This window comes from Lottia gigantea (assembly GCF_000327385.1).
Source record: "Lottia gigantea unplaced genomic scaffold LOTGIsca_31, whole genome shotgun sequence".
NCBI lineage: Eukaryota > Metazoa > Mollusca > Gastropoda > Lottiidae > Lottia > Lottia gigantea.
This window is the reverse complement of record NW_008709027.1, coordinates 289,697-316,081: the sequence shown is the minus strand read 5'-3', so window position 1 is coordinate 316,081 and position 26,385 is coordinate 289,697. Positions and strand designations below refer to the sequence as shown.

The 26,385-nt window shown below is 32.3% G+C and overlaps 3 protein-coding genes across 3 annotated transcripts; 2 read left to right on the top strand and 1 right to left on the bottom strand.

The window, feature by feature from the left end:
* Positions 1–3,302: 3,302 nt before the first annotated feature.
* Positions 3,303–4,250, top strand: LOTGIDRAFT_119310 (hypothetical protein; the record flags this gene model as incomplete). Its single annotated transcript, XM_009057687.1, has 1 exon — positions 3,303–4,250. The coding sequence occupies one exon, from the start codon at positions 3,303–3,305 to the stop codon at positions 4,248–4,250; it is 948 nt and encodes a 315-aa protein (XP_009055935.1).
* Positions 4,251–7,822: 3,572 nt separating this feature from the next.
* LOTGIDRAFT_232682 (hypothetical protein) lies at positions 7,823–8,491 on the bottom strand. The gene is made up of 2 exons (XM_009057686.1): positions 8,340–8,491; positions 7,823–8,162 (listed from the first exon to the last, which is right to left on the bottom strand). Exons 1-2 carry the CDS (start codon positions 8,427–8,429, stop codon positions 7,905–7,907), a joined length of 348 nt encoding a protein of 115 aa, XP_009055934.1. The 5' UTR covers positions 8,430–8,491; the 3' UTR covers positions 7,823–7,904.
* A 3,885-nt stretch (positions 8,492–12,376) lies between these two features.
* On the top strand, positions 12,377–22,256 carry LOTGIDRAFT_161782 (hypothetical protein; the record flags this gene model as incomplete). The annotated part of the gene is made up of 5 exons (XM_009057685.1): positions 12,377–12,416; positions 15,857–15,916; positions 20,994–21,401; positions 21,658–21,899; positions 22,185–22,256. 5 exons carry the CDS (start codon positions 12,377–12,379, stop codon positions 22,254–22,256), a joined length of 822 nt encoding a protein of 273 aa, XP_009055933.1.
* Between the last annotated feature and the right edge of the window lie 4,129 nt (positions 22,257–26,385).

The window sequence follows — 26,385 nt, the reverse complement described above, 5'->3', positions numbered from 1 at the left end:
TGATTCAGAAATAACATTTAATATCTACTACTGAAATTGCTAGTTAAAAGGTACAGATTCGCCAGTTTTGGGGGTTGATTTGGGTTAATATGTGTCAATTGTGTTCAGAATAATTAGAAATGTGCAAAAATTGCACAATTCATTCAAAATATATCTCAAACTAGGAATTCCTCTTATTTCTATATCTGTCTTTTCTATATATGGCAGGAGCTTTTTAAGTCGTCTTTCAAATGGAATAATTTTAGACGCACATGGATTTTGAAAGCTCAAATTTGGACGGTGAGCTGCGAACACTATTACTGATTGGCTTAGCTTGAAAATTCCCGTTTCTGAACCAAGACTAAGGTACGATCAGTCAAAAAAAAATGGCAAATCTATCCCTTTAAGTGTGTTCCTAGAAGTCTATAAGGGTTAATAATACAGATTTTTTCATCTCCATATAACTCCATAGCCTTAATTGACTATAATCTATTGATGTAAGAGAACTGACAAGTTTTGGGTTTGTTTCTTATCCTGTCATTCACTTGTCTAATTTGCATGGTGGTGTTAATAGAAATAATAGAATGTCTCAGTATATTGTGTGGTGTATAGAGAAGGTTTAGTGGAGTAAAGAAAAGATGTTAGAAAGAAAGAATAGTAATAGAAAGATTAATGGACTAGAGCTAGAGGAAGAACTATAGTATCAATCTATTTTAACTAAATAATCAATAAAGCATCAATAAAAGGTAATAGAGAAAATTACATAAGGTCACTTCAATATGTTCTCTATTATCTATCTCACAGACATCATTCATTCTTCATTCCATTATCTAATATCAACACATTTCATTCTATATAGACTGTATTCTTGTATTATAATAAAACAATCATATATATTCTTATAGATCTTTTTATGGTGATGTGATTCAGGTGCTCTTTTCTCAGGTTCGCCTTTTTGGACTCTTCAAATCAATTTAATAAACCCCTGTGCCACATCAAAATTAAAGTAGGCTTTTACCCTTGGGTGGAAAACAAGGGCTCTGACTCGATATTAATATGTATGCATAGTATTTTCCTTGTTATCAATGTCAGTATGAAAATGAATGAAGAGTGATAATGTTCTATGTTTTGCCATCAACTGTTTCCATTCTCAGATGTTTGACAATGTCCAAAGTTATCTCTTTTTTCATCTGACACACATTGTAATCCTTCCTCACAAGGACATAAATAGCCTTCAGGTTTATGTAAACAGAATTCACCCGATCTTAGTTTTGGTTTACACAGGATATAACCTTCGGCAGGTTTCATAACATCTCGAGGAACATAAACCTACAATATATACATGTATAGCATATGGAACAGGTTTATATGTACAATCGACAATCGATGGAATACTCCGAATAGTCCTAGACATCAGAATAGGGTTGATATTTTTCTTAATTCCTTGGAAAGTCTTAAAGCAGTTGATTGATTCATAGTGTTTCAAAGTCATTGGTTCCAACAACCTCAACAGTCGATCCTTTGACATTTGGTTAGTAATACTGATTGCTGGATTCAGATTGTCAGAATTTCTTTATTAATCCGATTTTGAAATGTACTCACCTCTTTCACGCAACAGTATCCATGTGGACACGAATTCTTCTCATTCGGATTACACTTAACACCATTTTGTGGTCGATTACTCCCTGTTGACTGCAAGTAGTTCAAAAGAGAGACATGTTATTGATTGGATGTTGCCCTTGCCTATCATAAAGCATATAGGTGAACTAGTATAATTCAGTTCATTTTACACTATTCAATGGTCTTGATTACATAATAGGCATACCAAGGATATTAGCACCATTACATTATCTAGATCTATATCTGTTTTGTAAAAAAAAGCTCACATGATAATTCTTATACTCTTTCAACCAAACTTGTTTGTTCCGAAAATTCAGTACAAAAGCTCTTTCTAATGCGTCTTCAATACACGCTTTTAATATTTCAGAACCTTAAAGCTATAGTCCTTTTTGTAAACAAAATTTAATAATGAATCAACCCTGTAGATTTAGTTCTTATTGTCACCAGACTGATGGATGTGTTAAAAAAAGATTTCGGCGTATGGAGATGGTAATGAACTGTATGTAAGGTTTCTAGATTGTCGTTAATGATATCCGGAATAGTATTGATCTTTGCTACACAGTTCTATGTCAATCTGTGTGAGGGTCTCAGTTTAGGTCTTAACAACTTGATAAGAGATGATTAATGATGCATTCTGTAACATTAGATGCCTTAATCAATAGTGGAGAAGTACAGACTATGTTAATTATTCCACACTCAAAAGATGGTATAGGTTCATGACATCATATACTTGAATCAAGTATGAAAAGTCGTGTAAGAAATTCTCGTGAAATATTTATTCATTTGTTAATAGCGTCTGTATAAGATTAACGATTAAAAATTCATATCTTCATATATAAAATTCATATATTTTTTTCTCTTGGATTCACAGATACATTGTAATATTTCACATGAAAAATCTATTGGTAACTGTTCTTATTATAGCATCCCTCTGAATTGTTATTACAGTCAATCAGTCAAATCAGCCATTTCATGAAATGCCTGAAATGTTTAGCCTTTTCATGAAATGACCGATTCACTCAGCCATTTTTTAATTTTGTGATTATCAGTTCAAATACATCTTTAAATCAATGCAAATGATTTTTGCACTTAATAATTTAATAATAATAATAAGAGTTATGGCCACAGCTTGTTATGGTCCATGGAAAACCAAGACATCCCCAACGCCAGGGCTCAGTGGAGAGAGCAAATAGCGACATTAAGGACATTCTCATGCCCTTCCCTAAGAATTTTGATTTTAGCCATTTCATGAAATGGCTGGAGCAAAATTTTAGCCATTTTCTGAAAAGCCTGAAATATTTAGCCATTTCATGAAATGGCTGAGTGAATTGGTCATTTCATGAAAAGGCTAAAAATTTCAGGCATTTCATGAAATGACTGATTTCACAGATTGACTGTAACATATACACATAATATATCGTAACTGTAAATGATCATCAAGAAACAGATCTCCAATGGTTTATAATTTCCAATCGCACATTGAATGATTATTGCTAACAGAACTTTCACGGTGGACCGTTTGTGAAACTGATTTTTACTGTGATGTACTCATTACAGAACCAGCGCAAATTGATACAAGTTTCAATTTACAACGATACAGTAACATACCCATTAGAAGCCCAATTGGTATACGAAAAAAATTATGTAGTGGGTATATCATAGTAAAATTTCATGAAAAATTATCATATCTTAATGTATATATAATGATAAATTGCCATGAAAAATCTATCAATTTAATAGGTATATCACTAACTTACCATGTAACATCTATCATTTTAATAGGTATATCACTAACTTACCATGTAACATCTATCATTTTAATAGGTATATCACTAACTTACCATGTAACATCTATCATTTTAATAGGTATACCACTAACTTACCATGTAACATCTATCATTTTAATAGGTATACCACTAACTTACCATGTAACATCTATCATTTTAATAGGTATACCACTAACTTACCATGTAACATCTATCATTTTAATAGGTATATCACTAACTTACCATGAAAAATCTATCAATTTAATAGGTATATCACTAACTTACCATGAATCATCTATCATTTTAATAGGTATATCACTAACTTACCATGTAACATCTATCATTTTAATAGGTATATCACTAACTTACCATGTAACATCTATCATTTTAATAGGTATACCACTAACTTACCATGTAACGTCTATCATTTTTTCAATAGGTATATCACTAACTTACCATGAATCATCTATCATTTTAATAGGTATATCACTAACTTACCATGTAACATCTATCATTTTAATAGGTATATCACTAACTTACCATGTAACATCTATCATTTTAATAGGTATACCACTAACTTACCATCTAACATCTATCATTTTAATAAGTATATCACTAACTTACCATGAATCATCTATAATTTTAATAAGTATATCACTAACTTACCATGTAACATCTATCATTTTAATAGGTATATACATAACTTATTGCGCAACATCTATCATTTTAATAGGTATATCACTAACTTACCATGTAACATCTATCATTTTAATAAGTATATCACTAACTTACCATGTAACGTCTATCATTTTTTCAATAGGTATATCACTAACTTATCATGTAACATCTATCATTTTAATAGGTATATCACTAACTTACATGTAACATCTATCATTTTAATAGGTATATCACTAACTTACCATGTAACATCTATCATTTTAATAGGTATATCACTAACTTACCATGAATCATCTATAATTTTAATAAGTATATCACTAACTTACCATGTAACATCTATCATTTTAATAGGTATATCACTAACTTACCATGTAACATCTATCATTTTAATAGGTATATCACTAACTTACCATGAATCATCTATAATTTTAATACGTATATCACTAACTTATCATGTAACATCTATCATTTTAATAGGTATATCACTAATTTACCATGTAACATCTATCATTTTAATAGGTATATTACTAACTTACCATGTAACATCTATCATTTTAATAGGTATATCACTAACTTACCATGTAACATCTATCATTTTAATAAGTATATCACTAACTTACCATGTAACATCTATCATTTTAATAAGTATATCACTAACTTACCATGTAACATCTATCATTTTAATAGGTATATCACTAACTTACCATGTAACATCTATCATTTTAATAGGTATATCACTGTAACGTACCATAAATCACGAATCATTTTAATAGGTATATCACAGTAAATGATGTAAAACATGTATACTATTATATTGTATTTCATTGTAACTTACCATAAATCACGAATATGAGAATGCCATTGTAAGTAACCATGAAACATATCTATCATATTAATTATTAATTTAATGTGTATATTACTGTAAATTACCATGAATCATGAATCTTTATATTACGTATATCACTGCAATTTACCATTAAAATATATATATATATATATATATATTTAATGGTAAATTACAGTGATATTAATATTGATATATATATCTCATTTAAGTGAATATATCTATCATATTGATTATTAGATTATTAATTTAATGTAATTGACCATTAAATATATATATCAATTTAATGATCATTGTATCTATTAATTATTAGATTAATAATTTAATGAGTATATCATTGCAAATTACCATGAAACATATCTATTATATTAATAATTAGATTAATAATTTAATGTGTATATTATTGTAAATAACCATGTATCATGAATTTTTTTTATTAGGTATATCACTGTAATTTACCATTTAATATATCTATCATCTTAATGTATATATTGCTTTAAATTACCATTAAACATTTTTTTTTTTTTGGAAAAATGTCACCATGAAACATTTTTCTCGTTTTTACTGGATATACGAACTTATTTTACACGAAAATAAACAGATACGAACATATACCTTTAAAAATAGCACCTGCCGTTAATTTTTAGAAGCCAAACTATTTTAAAAATTTATGTAAACCCATATGTTTCGGTTCGTGTTCAGATTTGAGCAAAATTTGAGCACTTATTCTAGAGGTTTAAAAAAAATCGTATGGAAACGAAATGAAACAGTAAAAAAGAAAAGAAAAGGCTTTCCGTCTGGCAACGTAGCTGTAAATGTTACAGAAATGATTTGCAGTGTAGACTAGAAAACCCCGAATAGCTTTAACATGAAACGTATTTCCCATTCCATTTGATAGCATTGACAGTAAATTCAAAGGGTGGCATTTCATTTTTTATAGATGAAATTTATTTCTTCTGTAGGCCTATATTTTACTGTATATTTCTATTATGAAAATACTTCGCCATGTAATATGCAGTCATGCTTTTGAATTTGAATGAAAATTTTGCAATCTAACTTAGATATATAACCTATATTTTTCGGAAACTTTGTCATTATAGGTTATATAAAGTTTACTATGAGCAGTCTATTCTTAAAAGCAAAAGACCATTATACATTAATATATGGAAGAAACGTAGCCTATACTTACTGATTTGAAAACAAACAAAAACCATATCAATAAACTATTAGCTATCTTCATTGTGTAACTTTTCCCATATATTTCTCATGCTTTGTTCTAATCCTTCCTACTATACTATCATAATATTAGAAATATAAATGACTTTTAGTAGAACAATTTGACTACTGATCTTTCTGTGATAATTATCTCTCGATACGTCAACATCCACAAATTAGATAAGACGTACTTCAATCTCTCGTCCTTACAATTTTCTTCATCGACCACTAATAAATGAATGTTTCACACGAACTGGCGTAAAGAAAAACGTTTCGAGTAAATTGACGTGACCAGCAGTGTTTTCCATGTTACGGGTTAATAAAATTAAATGAAAGGATTGCCATCGACCACTTCGCTCTATCTGCCACACGAGTCAATACATTCAAAGCACTAAAAAAGAAACGACTTGATGGCAATTTATGTCTTCATAATCTGATAAATTTGCTTCAATTGAAGTATTTTGACTCCTAATAAAAAGCTTGAACTGCAGTTTCTAAATTTATAAATGCTGTTATGGGCGTCATGCTCTTAAAGGAATACTATACCTCTTATTGACATACAATTTAAAGTCTTTGTCAATAAGAGTATGTATTCATCATTCATCAATTGGATTTACCAGGTACCATGACTTAATAGAATCTCTATATAACACGATATTTCCATTAAACTGGGTAATTATTGAAAAACGCTTCTAAGCTCGTTTCAGTGTTGATGGTGATGAGAACGTAGTCTCATAAAAGCGCTGGCCTAGTCACTAAGTATAGATTCATGCTAAACAAATTGTAAAAGTAAAGAAAGTTAATTATGCACGGCTAAGATTAAAGTAATATCATTTTTCTTAGTAAAATTTCTGAAAAGATAAGAATTAGTCTCCTTCTGTAATGTTTAATAATAAACTGATAATTCTAATGGATTATTACTGAGTTTTATGGATTTATAGAGGGATGATGAACAAGAACTCATTTTGATATAGTTTTGAAAATTTCAATTTTTCTGGCCATCCTGAAAGGTAGTATACTTTTAATAAACCCTGCAAATGGAGCAATTTTAACGTTAATATCGGTGAATAATTATTAACAGCTTTCTCCAGTGTGTTACGAGGTTATGTGGGGATGGCGCTAGCCTTCCAAAACCGAGGGCAGACTGCCTAGATTGAATTTAAAATGGGACAGCTCTGTGGAAGGCGAAAGCGTTTAATAGGGCTTTCCTCTTAGAAAATGTTTGAAAAATAGATATATTAGATGCATTCTGACACATATGGGACAAAAACGTAATGAAAATAATATTGTATATTAGAAGTGAAATGAGGGTACAAACCATTTTTCTATGAGAGAAAATGACCCCCTTATACTCCCATTGGCTATACCGGTATATGGCCCCTGTTCAGTCGGTTTCAATTGCCCTTAACTTGTGGGCTAACATGTATTAGTGCGACAGAAATTTGAATATTTGTATTTGGGTGAAATTAGGTTATCCGAAGGAACTGCTTCGGAAAAACTTGTTTTACTTTCGATCGTCGAGGAGTTATACCATCTATATTCCAATTTTTTTATGCTGCCAGTGGCGTTTGTTTCCTTGCCTGTTAAGCTTTATTCGCTCATTTGTTGAATAAACTTATATCAATGTGTAAAGAATGCTAACTTAATTGACTTTATTGGCCAAAATACAACAATTTGACCACTGTCTTGAAATATATTCCATATGGTTTTAAAGCAGTAAGACTATAAACTATTTTATATCAATTCATATTAATAGTAATTCAACCGAAGTTAGCACTACGTGTTGTTTGGTGTATGTTTTCCTAACCCACATTTCCGATTCTCTTGTGGCAGACTCCGTACAGCGACTGGAAGGATCCACTGATGATGTTTGGTTTACAATATAAACCCTTGTCACAGGGACATTCTGAATCTGTGTCTCTTGTTGTACAGTGTTCACCTGCTGTTCCAATTGCCTTACAATATACATATGTTGGTAAAAATTCATCTCGAACACAACAATAACCATGTGGACATTGGGAAAATTTATCAAGAGGTTGACAATTCATATCTATTTTTAACTGAAATAGAAACATTATTAGGCTATGTAGGGCATCAATTTACTGCCCTATCGACATTATAAAAGAAACACAAAATGAACATTTCTATCAATTTGACTTTCTAGAAATAGATTCAATGTTGACAAATTTAGTCGCAGTTTGACATTAATTGGTGTTCAAGAAGAGTAGGCCTCTTACCGGTTTTGGAGTAGCGTAGGTAACAGTCTCAGATTGAACATGGATTCCACATAGAGCTATTAAAATTAAAACATAGAACATTTTAGACATTGTATAGAGCAAAGCACTGCTTTTAAATTCCGTTTGTTTAAATGGTTTCAGCTGTTTATTTCTCAAATTATTTTTAAATTAACAAAAGATAAGCTATCTTAAATATGTAATATCCTGTTCAAGTTTCTTGATAAGTTTGTCAATAAACCGATCAAAATGTAAATAAACAAAATAACAGAGAATGAAAAAATAGAGTTTTAACATGCTCAAAGATTACAGCTGCACGTGATCCTGCTAATGAAAATGCTAATATCCAATGTGGGAAATTTGTTAGTCGAGCAGCATTAACTCATTTAAGTCGATTTACACCCGTTTACACCCGGCATGAATTGAAAATGCAGCAACTCTGTGTAGGCGCCATAGTTGCAAACCACTCATAATGCGTCTGAGAGGGATCTCGCAAGAAATATTTTGATTGATCTAATATATTTTGTAAATAGATATTTTGTAAGTATATTGTGCACAAAGGTAGAAAGATCTAGTTTTTAAATTTAAGGGATACTCTACAATTAGGGTGCAAACATTTTTTCTAAAAAAGGGGGGGGGAGGAGGGGACATGGGTGAGATGATATCGGATTAACAAATCCAGAGGTAACACGAGATCGAAGCAGGTTTGTCAAAGGCTTAACATAATATGACCAGGTCTGTGTCATTTTTTTAAATATTATTTTTCATAGCAAAACTTTTTATTAATATTATTTTTATGCTATCCCGATCTATTTAAATTTTCTTTTCTCTTTTTTTTATTCATTTATGCAATTTTCCATGGGAGTTAACTCCAAATTTATTGTCATCATTACAGACAACAATAAATTTAACTTAGTAGATAATTTTATATTACCCTCGATCCAATTACGGACTGGATTGACAAAGAGACCTGGAAAGGAATTTCATGTTGGACTGAAACTGACACAACCATTTCTTACCAAGTCCATATTTCTATAAACATAGATCTATGTAGTAGACCTAGGTTACGACTACTCAATAATTTCTATGAAAAAGGCCGTGGATATTCGCCACCCGGGTGGCGAATAGTCCACGTCCATTCATTTGACTATTTGCCATCCGGGTGGCAGAAAAAATCTCTAAAAATTCATGAAATGTCAGCCTTTTTGATATAATTGTTTCTTTCAGTGACATATATGTCGACTCTGAGTAATTTGTAATGGATTTTGTCAGGTTCAGACAAGATCGTGTTAATATAAATTGAATTTCTTGCAATGAAACGAAAGTAGAAATTCCGCCATTTTGTTTACACCAAATTAGCATACATCTCAAATGGTCCTGATAGTGTTGCTATGAAATTTAGCATCATACGTTTGTATAAGAAATCCGTAGAAAAAAAAAATGAAATGAAATAAAGTTTTACGTCCTATTTCTGCACATGTATGGGCTACTGAGGATGGGCAAACGCCATGCAGTGTGCAATGAGTGAAATGTTGTCAGGACAGCGACATTAGCCTACTCTTATTTTCGATTTCCAACTGTCGGGGGATCTTTACGTAAGTAAAAAAAAGGTTGATGAAGATGTGTAAATGGTAAAAAAAAAGACAAAGCAGGCGCGTGTCCAAATTGTGTCACATTTATCCTAGACGTATTTTCCATCCCAAACATCGACAAGGGGAAATCGAGTTGAAAAATCCAAAGAATATCAATCCATGGTTGGAGCCATCGCGAATGTGTAAGTAATGTATGTGGGTGGTAAATACACTGCATTGGGGTGGGTGGAAATATGTATTTGAAGTAATAAGGTTTAAGGTATAATAAGGCGTACGATAATCCACAATACTGACGAGTGGTAAGTAATGTGTACGGGTGGTAATAAGGCGTACGATAATAAACCATACTGACGGGTGGTAAGTAATGTGTAAGGGTGGTAATAAGGCGTACGATAATACACAATACTGACGGGTGGTAAATAATGTGTACGAGTGGAAATAAGGCGTACGGTAATACACAATACTGACAGGTGGTAAGTAATTTGTAAAGGTGGTAATAAGGCGTACGGTAATACACAATACTGACGGGTGGTAAGTAATGTGTAAGGGTGGTAATAAGGCGTACGACAATAAACCATACTGACGGGTGGTAAGTAATGTATACGGGTGGTAATAAGGCGTACGGTAATACACAATATTAACGGGTGGTAAGTAATGTGTAAGGGTGGTAAACAAGAATTGGGGATGGTAAACAAGAGCTGAAGGAAGTAAGTTCTTGTTAACCACCAACAATTCCTGTTTACCACCCCAGCTCTTGTTTACCATCCAAAATACTTGTTCTTGTTAACCACTCACAGTTCTTTTTCCTGTTAACCACCCACAATTCTTATTTACCACCCTAAACTCTTGTCCACCATAAGCTCTTGTTCACTAGTTGTTGTTCACTACCCTCGGTTCTTGTTTAACATACCCATCTCCTGTTCACCACCCTGGGTTCTTGGTTACCACCCTCAGCTCTTGTTCACCACCCTACCTGTTGTTCACCGCCATCATTTCTTGTATACCACCTTTAGTTTGTGTTTACCACCCAACTCTTTGTTACCACCCTAGTTGTTTTTCATTAACCTAGCTGTTGTTTACCACCCTCAATACTTGTTTACCACTCTCAGCTCTTGTTTCATTAACCTAGCTGTTGTTTACCACCCTCGATACTTGTTTACCACCCTCAACACTTGTTTACCACTCATAATTCTTGTTTACAACACTCAGCTCTTGTTTCATTAACATAGCTGTTGTTCACCACCCCCAGGTCTTGTTCACCACCCACAATACTTGTGTAACACCGACAATTTGTGTTTGTCACCCTAAGCTCTTGTTCACCTACTTAGTTGTTGTTGTTCACCATCCCCAGCTCTTGTTTACCACCCTCAGCTATTGTTCACCACCCTGGGTTATTTTTACCATCCTAGCTGTTGTTTACCACCCGTAGGTCTAGTTTAACAGCCACAATTCTTGTTTACCAACCTACTCTTGTTTACCACTCTCAGCTCTTGTTCGCTACCCTCGGTTTTTGTTTACCACCAGCAGGTCTAGTTTGCCACCCTCCGTTCCGGTTTACCACCCGCAGATCTTGTTTACCACTTCCAACTCTTGTTCACCACCCTCAGCTATTGTTTACCACCCCAATACTTGTTTACCACTCACAATTCTTGTTTGCCAACTTCAACTTTTGTTAACCATCTTAAGCTCTTCTTCACCAGCCGAAGCTCTTGTTGTTAACCACTCTCGAATTTTGTTAACCACTCTTGGCTCTCTTTTACCACCCTAGATGTTATTCATTAACCCAGCTCCCGTTTATGTCGGGAATTCGCGTTTTTTGGGAATCCGATTCTAAAAATCTTCAAAGGGTGGGATCTCCTACACACTATATAAAAAATCCTTCAATCCGCCGGAAAACTTCATAGAAGTGATTCAAAAAGTAGTGGCCAAATTGACTTAACACCGGTTGACTATAAATAGCCATCCAATGGGACAGCGATTATCAATTATAAGTAGGTGTTATTTTCGTACATTTTCTTGAAAGGAATTGCAAATAAGCGTTTCTAATGAACATAAAAAAAACATTATAATGCATGTAACGCTATAGCCTTAACAGCTAATAATGTCAGTCTTCAGAGAAATTAAAGTTTTAAAAACGGGTGGCAAAAAAAAATGAGGGTGGCGAATAAATGTTTGCCACCCGGGTGGCGAACATCCTCGGCCTATGAAAAAATAACAAAGAGAATAGGCTAACATTAAAATAGGTATCAGCGTAGGTCCAGTTGAAATTAAAAGAGAACAAAATAGTAAAATCATTAGGCATTAAATTCCACCTCTCAAATATCCCTTAAATATGCTTAGGCCTAAATGTTTCTCGGATTAACATTCGGAAAGATCAAAGGGAAGCAATTCTTTTATTTTTGCCGCACTTGACTTCCTGTATTTCTTGAATGACGTCATGTTGAGAAAATGGCGGAGTCCATCATTTCTGACGGACAGAATCAATCAGGTAATCAAATAAAAAAGCTATTTTTGTTCCTCCTGATTATTGCATCTGTTTGATTTCTATCATAGAAATAACTTATTTGCAGAAGCTCTTAATTATGCACTGTTTATGTTGAAAAATAAGAGAAAAAAGTCTTTTTTTATCCATGACATATGACTGATATTGTCATGATAACTACGCTGTCAGTCAGCATTGGATAAGTCAGCAAATAGTGAATGTTTAATCATCATATGATGTAACTAAACTGTATGAATATTTTCATAAAATGATAAGTGTTATAAGATTTTTTTTATTACGTCCTGGGTCACTTTACTCAGCCAGGAGTTGACCTTCACCCTTTGAAACTTGTAATAATTTTTCCTATAGTCTACTGTCTAGTGCCTAGCTCAAGCTCAAAGCATGAGCCCACTTCAGACTTCCAATGTCTATGCCTAAAAGTTTTGTTATCGACTGTGAGTCATACATTGCTCTTCAACCACAACGATCTCAGAATTGAATTATTTCTATCAGTTCGTAATTCAAAATAAATGCTTACTAAAAGTCATAGCCCACAATTGGCTTTATTGGGTGATTTGTATCAAAATGTCTTTGGACCGTGGATTCATTGAAGTATAAGGTTTGATTTTACATTTGAAATGAACACACTTCTACCACAACATTTACTGTGAACCTCATTTCGAACTGGAATAAATATCAGACAGTTGATGCCTACAGGACCAAAGAATGATTCACAGTAAAATGTTTACACATAGTAGCCTATAAATCAAATGATGAACTATTTTAAGATACATACCCTCTTAATGCCAGACATGTAAATGCAGTGTGTTGTTTTAACATAATTATGTTAGGGAACTGGGTTGTAGGGGAAATGGGATGTAGGTGTTCGGGAGATAACATTAGTAGTTTGGAATAAAACAGCACCACATATACTTTTACGAGATGAAACAGTAACAGCATTCGCTTCATCAGACATTTATCTTCTCTATATCTTGATCTTTTCAATAAGCTTCATCTTCATCTGGAATTCTAGACATTACTCCATCTGGATTATAAGGATGCAATCTTTTCTTTCTGAATTCAGATAGTGTATTTGCCATTTATAAGCTATCTGAGTAAATCAGGGAATTTATCTTATGATAGCCACCCTTCTTTCTCCACCAGATTTCCATTGCCAACAAAATTTGTGACCACATGGTTTTAAAAGTCTGAAAAATGCCACATCCAAAGGTTGGCACAAATGTGTATAATTTGGAGGTAGGTATTAAAAAATTATATTATTCATGGCACATTCCTCTAGGACAGACTCTGGAAAATGTATACTTTAATTGTCACCAATAAACAATTTCTTGCCTTCTTTTCTTCTTAGAAATGGTAGGGTGACAGTCCGGAACCAATCTGTAATTTAACTTATATTATTGTCAAACTACCCAGATTTTGAGCGATTGTATCTTGTATTTTCTTGTCTTTTCGCTTCAAACATTAAAGAAGTGGCACTCTTTGTGTGGTTCATTAGTCTTTCTGGGTATTGTTATTGTCCTCTCACGAATTGTTTTTTACCATTCGACTATTTGTCAGCATCATTTGAATCCTTAATCTGACAACTTAAATATTTATGGCACAAGTGTTTTTTCTTCATTTTCTGATAAAATGATCAGTCTGCCCGGGGCACCTTTATGCTTTCCCATAATATTGTTTTATAGAGTGCTTCTTGTTATGTCATGTTTCCTTGCAGCCTCTCATTGGCTTAATCCCCCAGCTATATCTTGTAATGCTGACTGAAACATCATATTTTCTACTATCCTGTTTAGAATGATATACAGGGCTTAATGATAATATTAAGCTTAATATCAGGATGAGAATTGAATGAAAAAAAATTATTTATTTAATTGATTTATTATAATTATGACTGCTGTTGTATGATTTTTCTGTCAATTTCTTTAACAGGATAACTTTAGCACCTGGGCAAAGTAGCCCCAAATAGATGACCAAATATAAGGGTAACTTTGGCCACCCCTGTAAACAAAATCGAAGACAAGTTTCATTGAAATTTTAATTTTGTCATGATCTTTATTCTAGCAATGATTAATGTTATAAAACACACAACACACAGACAAACTATCATTATAAACATATATGCTAAAGAAAAGTTTGACTGAGATGTAGGTTTGCAGAAAATGAAATTTAAAAAAAAAATTTGTGAAACAGAATTATCAAAGTATTTATTCATTGATAAAAGAATAATTGAAAACGTCAAGCCGCCGGTCGGTCTGTCCATCAACCTCTAAAAACTAGATTTTGTGATGGAATCAAATGAAATTCGGTATGTGTATACATATTCTTAAAACGAAGATCAAGTTCAAATTTGAGCTATATTCGACCGTTAGAAGCAGAGTTATTGCCCTTGCCCCAAAATCTTGAATATACTATCTTAGTTTTCAACCGACTTTGATGAAACTTAAAATGGATGTTATTGGACCTAAATCAAAAGGTTTGAGAAAGTTAAGTTTACTTCTGATTGAATTTAAGGCTTTTTCAAGATTTAGGCCTCATACGTCAGTTTTGAGGAGTTATCGCCCTTTAACCTCTATACAGTTAGTGCTTCAAACATCAATTGCTCGTAAACACTCTAAAAACAAGAGTGTTTGAAGGAATCAAATGAAATTCGGTATGTGCATACATACTCATGAAACGAAGGTCCATCCGCTGGTCCGTCGGTCCGTCCATCAACATCTAAAAACTAGATTTTGTGATGGAATCAAATGAAATTCGGTATGTGTATACATATTCATAAAACGAAGATCAAGTTCGAATTTGAGCTATTTTCGACCGTAAGCTCAGTGTTATTGCCCTTGCCCCAAAATCTTGAATATGCTATCTTAGTTTTCAACCGATTTTGATGAAACTTAAAATGGATGTTTCGTTTTTACCATCCACATGCCGTGTTGGGCGTATATGGCTGTGGTCCACTATCTTTATTATTACATCTGGCAAGTGGCAACTTATGTCATAAATTTCATATGCCATTTACTCAAGATCCTCTAAGCTTATAATCAGCTTGTTAAGCAAATAATTAAACATTTATTAAGAAATTCAAAGCCTACATCACCTTTCTTGGAAAATGTAAATAATCAGAGTAGATTATTTGCACAAAATTGGAAACATGGACATTTATTTGTCATAGCAAAAATTCGCAAAAGTAGTGATCCAAATATGGATTGGAGCAAATTTGATAAGAAGTGACATTTTATGCCTCACTAGTATATTTGTTGTGCTAATTAATTACTTGAATAAAGTACATATTTTTCTGAATTAGCAGAACTGTAATAAAATAGCATTAGCTTAATTCCTTCAAATATAACTCAAATTTCACTTATTATTTTTATCTCATTACCTTATTCTCTGCCTGAATTGGGGTACCTGAAAATTAATTAATTTGATAACAGAGAGTGTTGTGGCTCTTAACTGTTTAATGGTAGAGTCTTGGGAAAGGGTTTGTCCTCAAGGTGAGCTGAGAATGTGTTGAATACTAAATTACAAATAGTTTAGCTGAACAATTCTTGTTGCTGAGACCAGCAGGGTATGATTGACCTATGAAATTGGTCACCTTTAAAAATTGAATTAAATTTCTAGATGCTCTGAATCTCTAATGCTACAAGTTTTTAACAGTTTCTTTAAGGAATGTTTGGGCAGAATTTCAAGAATAAGTGAATGAAAACATTGCCAAAAATAAACTTTATACATTACCATAGGTTTACCTGACATTTACTGGTGTAGTAGAATCTCATTGAGAATCCAAATGAAACAGGTTAAGTCTGTTTCTCAGTTTTATTCTATTGTTCATTATTATGATTATGTCTTTGTGTGGTGTCGGTGTGTGTTATTTTCTCATCCTACCCTAAAGATCAGATGGCCCTGTTGTTTATTTATTATGGTGCACACATTATCCTAACCAGTAACCATCGCAACTTTGATAAGTCTTTGCACTGTATGCTATTTGGGTGTGAATTACATGCATTTCCCTTTCGAGTTGAATTGGTGATAGGTGATAGTCTCTAGAGGTAATCTCTTTCCTTTTGGCTTTGTTGAATTAGTAGTAACTTTGGTTGGACTTAAAAGTTATGAACTCGAAATACTACCAATTTGGTAAGCATAAATCATAAAAGAAGTAAAACTGACAAGTCTTCTGTTCTGATTGAAGTAGATTATAATGGTCAGTAATAATTAATAATTTACAGTGTTGTTTATAAAAAATGTAATGTGGTTATTGATTTCTGTTGATACAAACACAGTCATTAATCAAGTTTTATTTATTTCATACCAGGTAGACTGTAATACCAATACAAGTATCTAAAATTTATAACAATAACCAGGTGTAGGCCTATATTACTGTCTTTAGGGAATATGTACAGCTTTTGTTCACCATATTTATGATAAATCAATGATATGATACTGATACAGGACCTATCTCAAACTGGCTCTTATATTAAGTCTAAGGATTGAGATAAGCGTCTCAAAATGAAGTTCTGTTTTAATCACCTTTAAAATTCTATGTTATTCCAAAAAAGGGATTTGTAAGGAAGTTTTATAAACGTTTTATGATTAATGTGTAAATTTATAGCTCCCATTTGCACTATTCCCATATATCCCGTTTGACAACTGGGACAACTGTAATTGTACATAAACATGACCATATATATGATGTACATTAACTTCAGTTATCCCGAGTGGCATTTGTGATAGTGAAGTGATATTCCAGTCATGGATTTTTGAATTGCCAGAACCTTAGAAGGCTGAGGGGAAATCATATTGATGCAATAACTGTCCTCGATACACATACAAAGATTAGAAAACCTCTTTACAATTGGTTTAAGTTACCCTCTCCCACTTCAATGTAACAGTTGTAGTTTTTTATGCATTCCCAGTAACAGCTGATAAAAATCTATTATTTTGCTATCTTAAGATTCTACTTCATATATATATATATATGTCTGCAATCATATTTAAACATTAAAGATGGAGAGATGCTTCTGAATCAGCATTCAAAGTGAACAATCTACCTGCTCTCAGTTCATATTTATTATTAATTGTCTAGCAATTCCATTGTTTTATCCCACAGTTCAATAGGGTGGCCTACTTTCTATAGTTACAAGGTTGAAGCGTACATTTTATAATTGAAGTATTGGAAGATGTAGGAAGCTCAAGGTACTTTGTCTTTATCCTGCTTCATTAGAGCATAACCATCAATTTCTAGAAAGTCATTTTCTTTGTGTTAAATATGAAATTATGATGGTATTAATTGATCATATAAAGTCATTGACTTTATTCTATCTTTGTTTTGGATTGAATGGAAATAGACTGTCAGAAATTACATTGTGGTGGGCAGTACTATATGTCTTCATACTTATTCTTAATCTTTTGTTGTCACCTAAAGATGTCAATGTAAATAGTAAAATAAACATTATATAATGGATTATATTAAGGATAACTATTGATATTAGGTGAAGTAAGTCATAAAAGTTTTTTTAAGAAGTTAATTATCTTCACAAAGACTTTTTTCACTTAATGAAACTGCCTGGGGTTATAGAAGTGGGAGGGGATATTAAATCAGATGATGTCAACAGTGAGTTGTATTTTACGTTAGGCAGGGAATGGTTTAGATCAAAAAATATGATTCAGGTAGAACACAGGATACACTATTCCTCTCTTACAGGTAGGCCTATATTTTCATTATAAAAAATCTATAAGCTAGTTATTTGTTTGACTGTTTAGTATGTACATAAAGTAAGTGGGTTATTATGTTGCTTGTTGGATTGTTGACACCTCATTTGATACCAGTTGACCTTCACTTCTTCACTGGACACTGTTTCTAGTCAGTATGTCTTTCTTCTTGTGAAGCATTTTATTCAGAGATTGGATATATTGGTTTCATAATGATGATCTCTTTAAATTAATCTGATTGTGAAGTTCATTTTGGAAGTCTTAAAATAGCCTTATGTTCTTGTCGACTCTGCTATAGATCCATCGTTTTTTGTAGCTTGTTTTCCTTCGCATTATATTGTAATAGATGGAATTGACACGCTACTTGGTGCTTGTAACTTCTTTTTTTTTACACTATTATTTCTCAAGTCATGTTTTGGTTTTCTGGTTCCAATTTACATACATAAATGTCTATGTAGCTGCCATGATACTTAAGTTTCACATTAATTCAGTCTTTCTGTTCCTAAAATTTTATGGATGCCATGATTGGACAAACAAGTAAAAAAAAAAAAACCTACTCTTTTGTTTATTCAAAGTTTTTGTAGAGGATTGTCTGTCACCTGGGTACATTATTTGGCCATTGTCTTTCTGATAGTGTCATATGTTATTGTTATTTGACATATCAATAATAATTCTATGAAATATCTATAACTTATGGAACTCTTTATTTAACCTGATGATTTATGATTATATATAATGATGTAAGAATGATATAGATGGGTGATAAAGGTAAATAAAGATGATATATATTGTTGTGGATGATGAGTTATAGCTATGTGTGGTATGTGGTGGTGGTAAGGTAGTCACATGATACAATACTATTGTTACTTATATATACCTACCTTTTATCAATGAATAAATTCAGGTCACTTTCTTTAAGTTGTGAAGATTTGCTTAGTTAAAGGTAACATTTAGGCATATCTATAGGAACATTTAAGACTATTGCCACCTGAATATAACTAAATATCTTTGATTAGAATTAACAGGTGTGACATTTTTTGTGATTTTTTATATGAACCATATAAGGAATTGATAGAGATCACAACCCAAGGAAAGATACACTTTAATTTTGATTTCTACTCTTGACTCTCGCGTATGTTATTCTATTAAGGCTGGATTACGATAATGTGCCAAAGATGATTAAGATTTAAGATAAAGAGTTAAGATAATAGTAAAAGATTGGCAGGTAGATATTTTGATTGATTTACCATGACTGATATCAAGGTGTGTGACATCATTGTTTAATAATGGATTACTATTATAACTAGTCAGTAATTATGTATGTATATGATATATATAATGTTAGTAGTTTGACCTAGAAATGTTAATATGTTATATGAACTAGTGTATTGTAATGTAGGCAAGTCAAGTTTAAGATAATAACAGTGAAATAGTTAACTAATCAATAGTATACTATGTAAGATATTTTAATTAATATATGATAAGATGTAATAGGCTGATAATAATTTGATAATAAGAGGATATTTTGGTAGTATGCTTATTCATACTTAATTACCGGTATCAGAAGTTAGCAATATTTCTAATTACCAGATATATATCAATAATACCTTTTCAACTGACTGAAAGTAAAAATTTTTTGAAATATTCAAGATCCACTTAAGTATGTTTCAAATATCATGATTACTGTCTAAATCAAGAACTGGTTTTATAATTATGTTACTTATTTCAAATGGACTATTTTATTTTGAAATTGAAACTATCTTGGTCCTGTTATTTAATGAATTTATTCCATGAATTTTAGATCACAGCCTTATCTAACCCAGTTAGTCCCAATTAATTACCAACTAATTAACAATGAAAAAAACCTATCAAAAAATTTGTTTAATAGCAGCAGAAAATATCAATTTATCTAATTAATCAGCTTACCTTACCAATGATGATTTGATCAGTACAGTGGAGAATCTGTACTCAAGGACATATAGACAAACTGATAAAACTAGTCAAGAAAAAAATGTCTTATGACATTAAAATTGTTGATGTCTAATTCTCTGCGTGTTGTTCCTGTCAATTTTAATGATGACACAAAATATTTGTGCTACACTTTGGCAAAAACCAAAGTAAATGTTACATGTACTATTGTGTGCCTGCACAACAGTCTTTTAATTGGAAAAAGCGACCATGTGGGCGTATTCTAGACTTTGTATTTCTATATTTGTCTGTTTCGTCACACTTCCAGAAAAGATGTTTTCAGCAATTGAGTAATGTAGGTTAGACATAGAGAGACATATTGCAATACAATTCTAATATATTTTGTTGATGTAAATTTCTAATATTGATTTAAATGACTAAAAGGTGGTATGATGGTCCAGCTGTTACCTGACAAGTCAATAGGTATATTACTGTAGCTCTAGTTGACTAGATGATACCTACTATAGGACCATGTATTGTTATGGCTGGTGTCACCAGTATTTTTACCAATCTTTATTTTGGTGCTGACCACAATCTGTTTGAAATGGCTTAATCAACACAATGAGAAACAGATTAGATTTCTTCAATGACTTCTTTAAATCTCAGTCTGCGTTCAGGTCGTGGTAGAAGGATGGTGAAAGTGATTTCACAGAGATTAATTTGTGAGCTTTTATTTTCTTGAGAACAGTTTTATGATTTTATGATCTGTTTATTTGTAAAATTGGAATGTTTGGGATACATACAGGTCAATGGGTTATAAGCTTAGGTTTTTATTCCAACGTTCATGTGACTTTCTTTTAGATCATTTTTCGAGCAATCAGAATGAAAATTGGATGATGATGAAGTCTCCAGAAACTTACACTTTTGTTAATATCTTTCAATTTTTATTTTCAGTCCCATCAGATTTCCATGACAGAGGACAGCCGCCAATAGTAACTACAAACCAACCAGTTGTAGATTCTCCATTAAGTCCAGTATCTAGTGAGGATTTAGATATCTCATCACCATTATCTGATGGCTATAAACCTACACCATATCAGGATACTAGTAAACCACGTAGTTCAATGGACAGGGAGGATAGAATAGCAGTTGGTGGAGCTGGGGACAGTGAACGCTTAAATACTAGTAATGTTAACACAAGCATCACTAGTACTGATTCTGGTGGTTCACCACGACGTAAACCAAGACACGAAACTGATATCATGAAACTATCAGCTATGTCTGGAGATGGGTACACTGATAGTCTTTCTAGCAGTCGTCCTGCTTCTGCTGCCAGCTCAAGAAGTCCTTATAAAGAAAAAGGTGAGTGATTTCAAGAAAGTTATAAGATTATCCATCTGATTGTTTCATACTTAAAAGATTACTACAAGATAATTTGGGTTCAAGTGTTTGATCAAAGTCAAAATGTGAGTAAAGAATTAAAATGGATTTGAAGTACAGTGTCAAAAGTTGAGATTATACTATTTTTAAAGATTTTGATCTGTCTAATGAAGAGTGAATATTGTCATTGATAATATCCTCACTTATTTACTAAATTTAGTTTGTTTATCTTCTTTAGAAGCTGAGAGGCGACAAAAAGAAAAGGAAAAAGAAGAAAGATTTAGGTTAGCTCGTCAACGAATGGCAGAAGAACGACAAAGAAAGTTGATTGAGTTAAAAGAACAACAACGAATTGCTCAAGAAAATCGTGAACGTCAGTTAGAATTACGAAGGAAGAAGATTGAAGAGCTGAGAAAGAGAGAAGATGAGAGAAGAGCTGCTGTTGAAGAAAGAAGATTAAAACGAGAAGCAACTGAAAAGGTAAGAAAGGCTACTTTATTTTAAGTTCTATTTGCAATGAAAATCAACAACTTCAACGCTCTTTTAGCACAGAACTTACTTCAAAAAGTGTTATGAAACTTAAGTTCATCATCAGTTTATGTCCAACTGACACTGAATAATTTCTACAGAGTTATGATATCTATAGTTGTGCTAATTTTTTCTTAAGTTGAAGAAAGTATGATAAACTAAATTAGTGATATCAAAATTATCAGAGAATTAAACCCCCTCTAGGTTTTAAAACCAATTTATTTCATTATATTTTAGAATGCTGACTTTGATTTAAGCTTTTGTAACAATTTAAGAACATACAATAATATGACAAGGTTAGGTCAATAAAAGGAAGTGTCAATGTTTAAAATATTGTTTTTATTGTTAAATTTTTACCTTTGTATGATCTCATGTAGGTAAAGGTTTACTTAGTACATAATAAATATTAGTGTTTTATTTTACATATAAAAAATTTAACAGGAAGTGCATGAAGAATTTGCGATTTTTCTTTTCTTCCGTTTGACATCAGTTCGGACAAGTTGTCTTAGATTGATAAATTTTATAAAACAATTCAGTCAGTTGTCTGGAAAGGAATAAATATAGCAAATAATGCCGAAATAAAAGGTAGAATTATTGAATTTCACTTTGCGTGTTATAATGGTGGGCCAGCTAGTTCACAGCTGTATATAGGTAGATAAATTAGATATTCTGTAGTTGCTATTTATAATAATAGAAAGTGATCGATATATTGAAGGTGTTTTCTTTGAAGCTGAGTAACTCTTGTGATTATTAGTAATCGGGTGCTAGTTATAATAGAAAGATAGTAGAATATATATATTACTTGCTAGGTAATATTGATTGGTTATTATCTATTTACACTATACAATCTAGGACAAGGAGCTCTTGTACTGAAGCTACCTTAACCTGACAAATCTAAAACTACTATATTCTGGTTTATCTATTCAGGAATTCAAACTCCAAATTAATCAGTTCATGCTACAGAATATTTTTGCAGAATGTTACAGAGATTTATAAGAGTACTTTTTTGAATGTTATTTGTTTGATGTTTGTGGTAAAAATTACTATTAGGTTTGTGTTCAATGAATTCAAAGATACCAAGTTTGTAGTGGCGGTAGTGCTGGGAATCGGCATTTCCGATCGATAATCGATAAAAATCGTAATGTTGATACTCAAATTTTAGGTCAAGAAGTTGACTCATTTCAAGTCCTATTTAGACTGCTTACCACTTACTTGTATTTTGAAATGAATTATCGTTATCGGTACATGACATAAGAGCGATAATCGATTTTTCGATAATTATTCCTAGCACTAAGTGGCAGTGCTAGTAGAGGAGAGGAGGTTCATTTGTCCCCAATAGATTGTACCCCAATTGCATTTATGCTGCTTTGCAACAAATATGATAGAATGCACCATATCAATTTGTGTTTCCAAAATATTTCTATCGGGGACTAGCACCTATGCACATGGAATCTCAATTCCACCCACAACTCTTGCCGCAACTGAAGGTTTTTGTTCAATGTTCACCTTATGTGTATCAAATATCAATCATTGTGTAAAACATGTACATGTAAATTAGAGATGTTGTCTAACACCTTTCTAGAGAGAACATGCTGAGTTTAATTTAGTTCTAAAACAGGTTATAATCAAATAGTTCTTTTATCTTAGCTATTGGTATGCTCTACATATTTGACTATGATAAGATATTTATTTATAAATATTAAAACCAGTGACCCAAGTAAAGAAAATAGATACAAAAATTTGACAGGTTGTGGACTGGTTTATTAAATATAATGACTTGGCTTTATAGGTTAATAAGACTGTTCCCAATTTTGATATAATTTTGGTGGCCATGATGTTTTTGAAAATTTCTTTTGGCAGGGATTGAGACACTTTGATTTTTTACTAGAATTTTGTATGTTAAATTTGTGGCTCTGATTATTGTCTACTTTGGATTTTTCATCCTGGTTTTTCTCGGTCAGTGATACAGGTCAGAGAGCTGACATGGATAAAACGTCTAGTCATGTGGTACCAGTTACAGGCTGTGCACGCTAAAGAAAAAGTTAAAAAAAAGCAGGCTAATGCCGTTGTCATGGCAAATTTTCCTTCCTTGCACACTGTATGACATTGCCCGTCTTCATTAGCCCATAAGGTGCAGGACATAGAACTCAATTCATTTATTCATTTCATTTTCATTTCTTACAGTGGTCTTATTTTAGTTATTGAACAGTTCATTCAATTGTGGGACTTTGCTACGGCAAAGTTCAATATGTGCAAGAATAGATAATCGGCTCTAGAAGTCGTATTTTTCGGTCGATTTTCTTTGGGTTTGCATTTTTGGAATCTACTGTTAGAATCTGAAAGAATAGCCGTTTCAAAATTTCAAAATTCGAAAATTTGCCGCAGACATTTTTTTTGCCAAATTTTGCATTTTTTTCATTTTTTTTGCTTTTTGTCTGATTCATCTGAAAAAAATTAAGCAAAGACAGTTGCAGAAAGTAAACAAAACGGTACAGTCAAATTTTCAATTTCACTTCCGGTTTAAACAGGAAATCGATGTTCACTTCCAGTTGAATATCTTCCGGTGTAATTTGTATAGGACAAAAAATTTTATGCTGATAGGTAGACAAAGTTATGACAAAAAAACGAAGAAAAAAAAATCTGGAACAGAAGTGAAACTTTGGCCGCCATTTTGATTTTTCTGAAATGATTTGATTTTTATTCGGACATAATGGCTCATCCGATTTAAATGATTTTGGTGTCAAATGAAAGAAGATAAAAAAAAAACATGACATTACGAAGCCGTTTTTCGATTCTCAATTTTGCTTTTTTGCAACATCCGGTTGAATTTTTTCAAAGTTTGAAGGGTCATATCTCGTGATCTTGAACTTTGATGACCTTGACCTTCATAAGGTCAAAGGTCATTGACCTTAGCTATCAGTTAATACTTTGACATTTGACCTCGACATGTACTTCCGGTTTTATAGCTGTCCGAAAACAGCCAAATTCGCAACTTTGGACTGCTCTAGCACGTGACCTAATTAACCTAGAGGGTTAATTTTTTCGGATTCTTAATGTGCTTTTCATGCTCTTTCAAATGATTTATAACAATCGTTTTTTAAAGCAAAATTGAAATTCGTGAATTTTTCAAATTTGAGTTTTTTTTTACAATATTTCTGTTTCTTTGAGCTTGGTATGTATATATCTTATGACCTATTTTATGTAGAACATTGAAACTTGGAACACAACAAGACAATTTGAATATAAATTAACCTATGACAAAAAAGTTGAGGTGGGCGTGGCACATCCGGGTTGAATTACTAATTGTTTACATTTTGAGAAAGGGGCATAACTCGCATAGGATACATTTGTTCAAAAAGGAACTTTGCACACAATTACCTCATTATTTTGGCCAGTTTGTGTTAATAGGTCAATTGTTTCAGCTTTATAGTTCCAAAAAAGGAACGGGTTTTGAAATTTCCATATTTTCAATTTTCTATTTTGACCTTTATTGACTCTTGTTGACCTATATCTTTTGACCTGTATGATGTAGAAGCTTTAAATTTGGGACACAACATAACATTCAGAATATCAATTAACCTATGCAAAAGAAATTGAGGTGGGCGTAGCACATCCGGGTTAAATTACTCATTATTGACAATTTTGGCAAGGGACATAACTCGCAACGTATACATTTGTTCAAAATGGAACTTTGCATACAATTACTTCATCCGTTGAGCCACGTTGTCTTAGAAGTTCGATTGTTTCAGCTTTATAGTTCAAAAAAAGGAACAGCTTTTGAAAATTCAAAATTTTCAATTTTTGACCTTGACCTTTTTTGACCCTGATTTTTGTAGGATCAAAGGTCATTCACATTGGCTATCTATTTATACTTTTATATTTGCTGTCCTATCACATCTTCCGGTTTTATAGCCGTATATATTTAAAAATTTTGATGACTTTTATCTCGTAACCTTGACCTTTGTTGACCGTCTCCCTTTCATTTGCTACATTTGCAAAGTCCCACTCTGTGCCACGTGTGGCTCTAGTTATGTATTTTTTTTAAAAGCTATTCAATTAAAACTAGACTTGCTATTATGAATTATCATGATATTCTAAAAATATGCATTGTTCATTGTTCTTTCTTCTTCCATAACTTGTTGCATGAGACCAAATTATAGTAGAATTATATGCTTAATGTACCTTGATAAATACTTCACTTCAAACGTATCTTGAGCAGCTAGAACTGAAGTAAATGAATTGTTCTTTGTATAAAAAGATGCAGATTTTTCTTGTCTTATTCTTTTTGATAATCTTGCTTCAAATTACCTGCAACAACAGGTCAACATTTTGACTGGAAAATATTTTGCTACTGATTGTTGTTTTTAAAGGATAAACATAACAAGTGAGAGTTAAAAACATCTGTGATATTAATCCTTTATCATTTACAATATTGGAA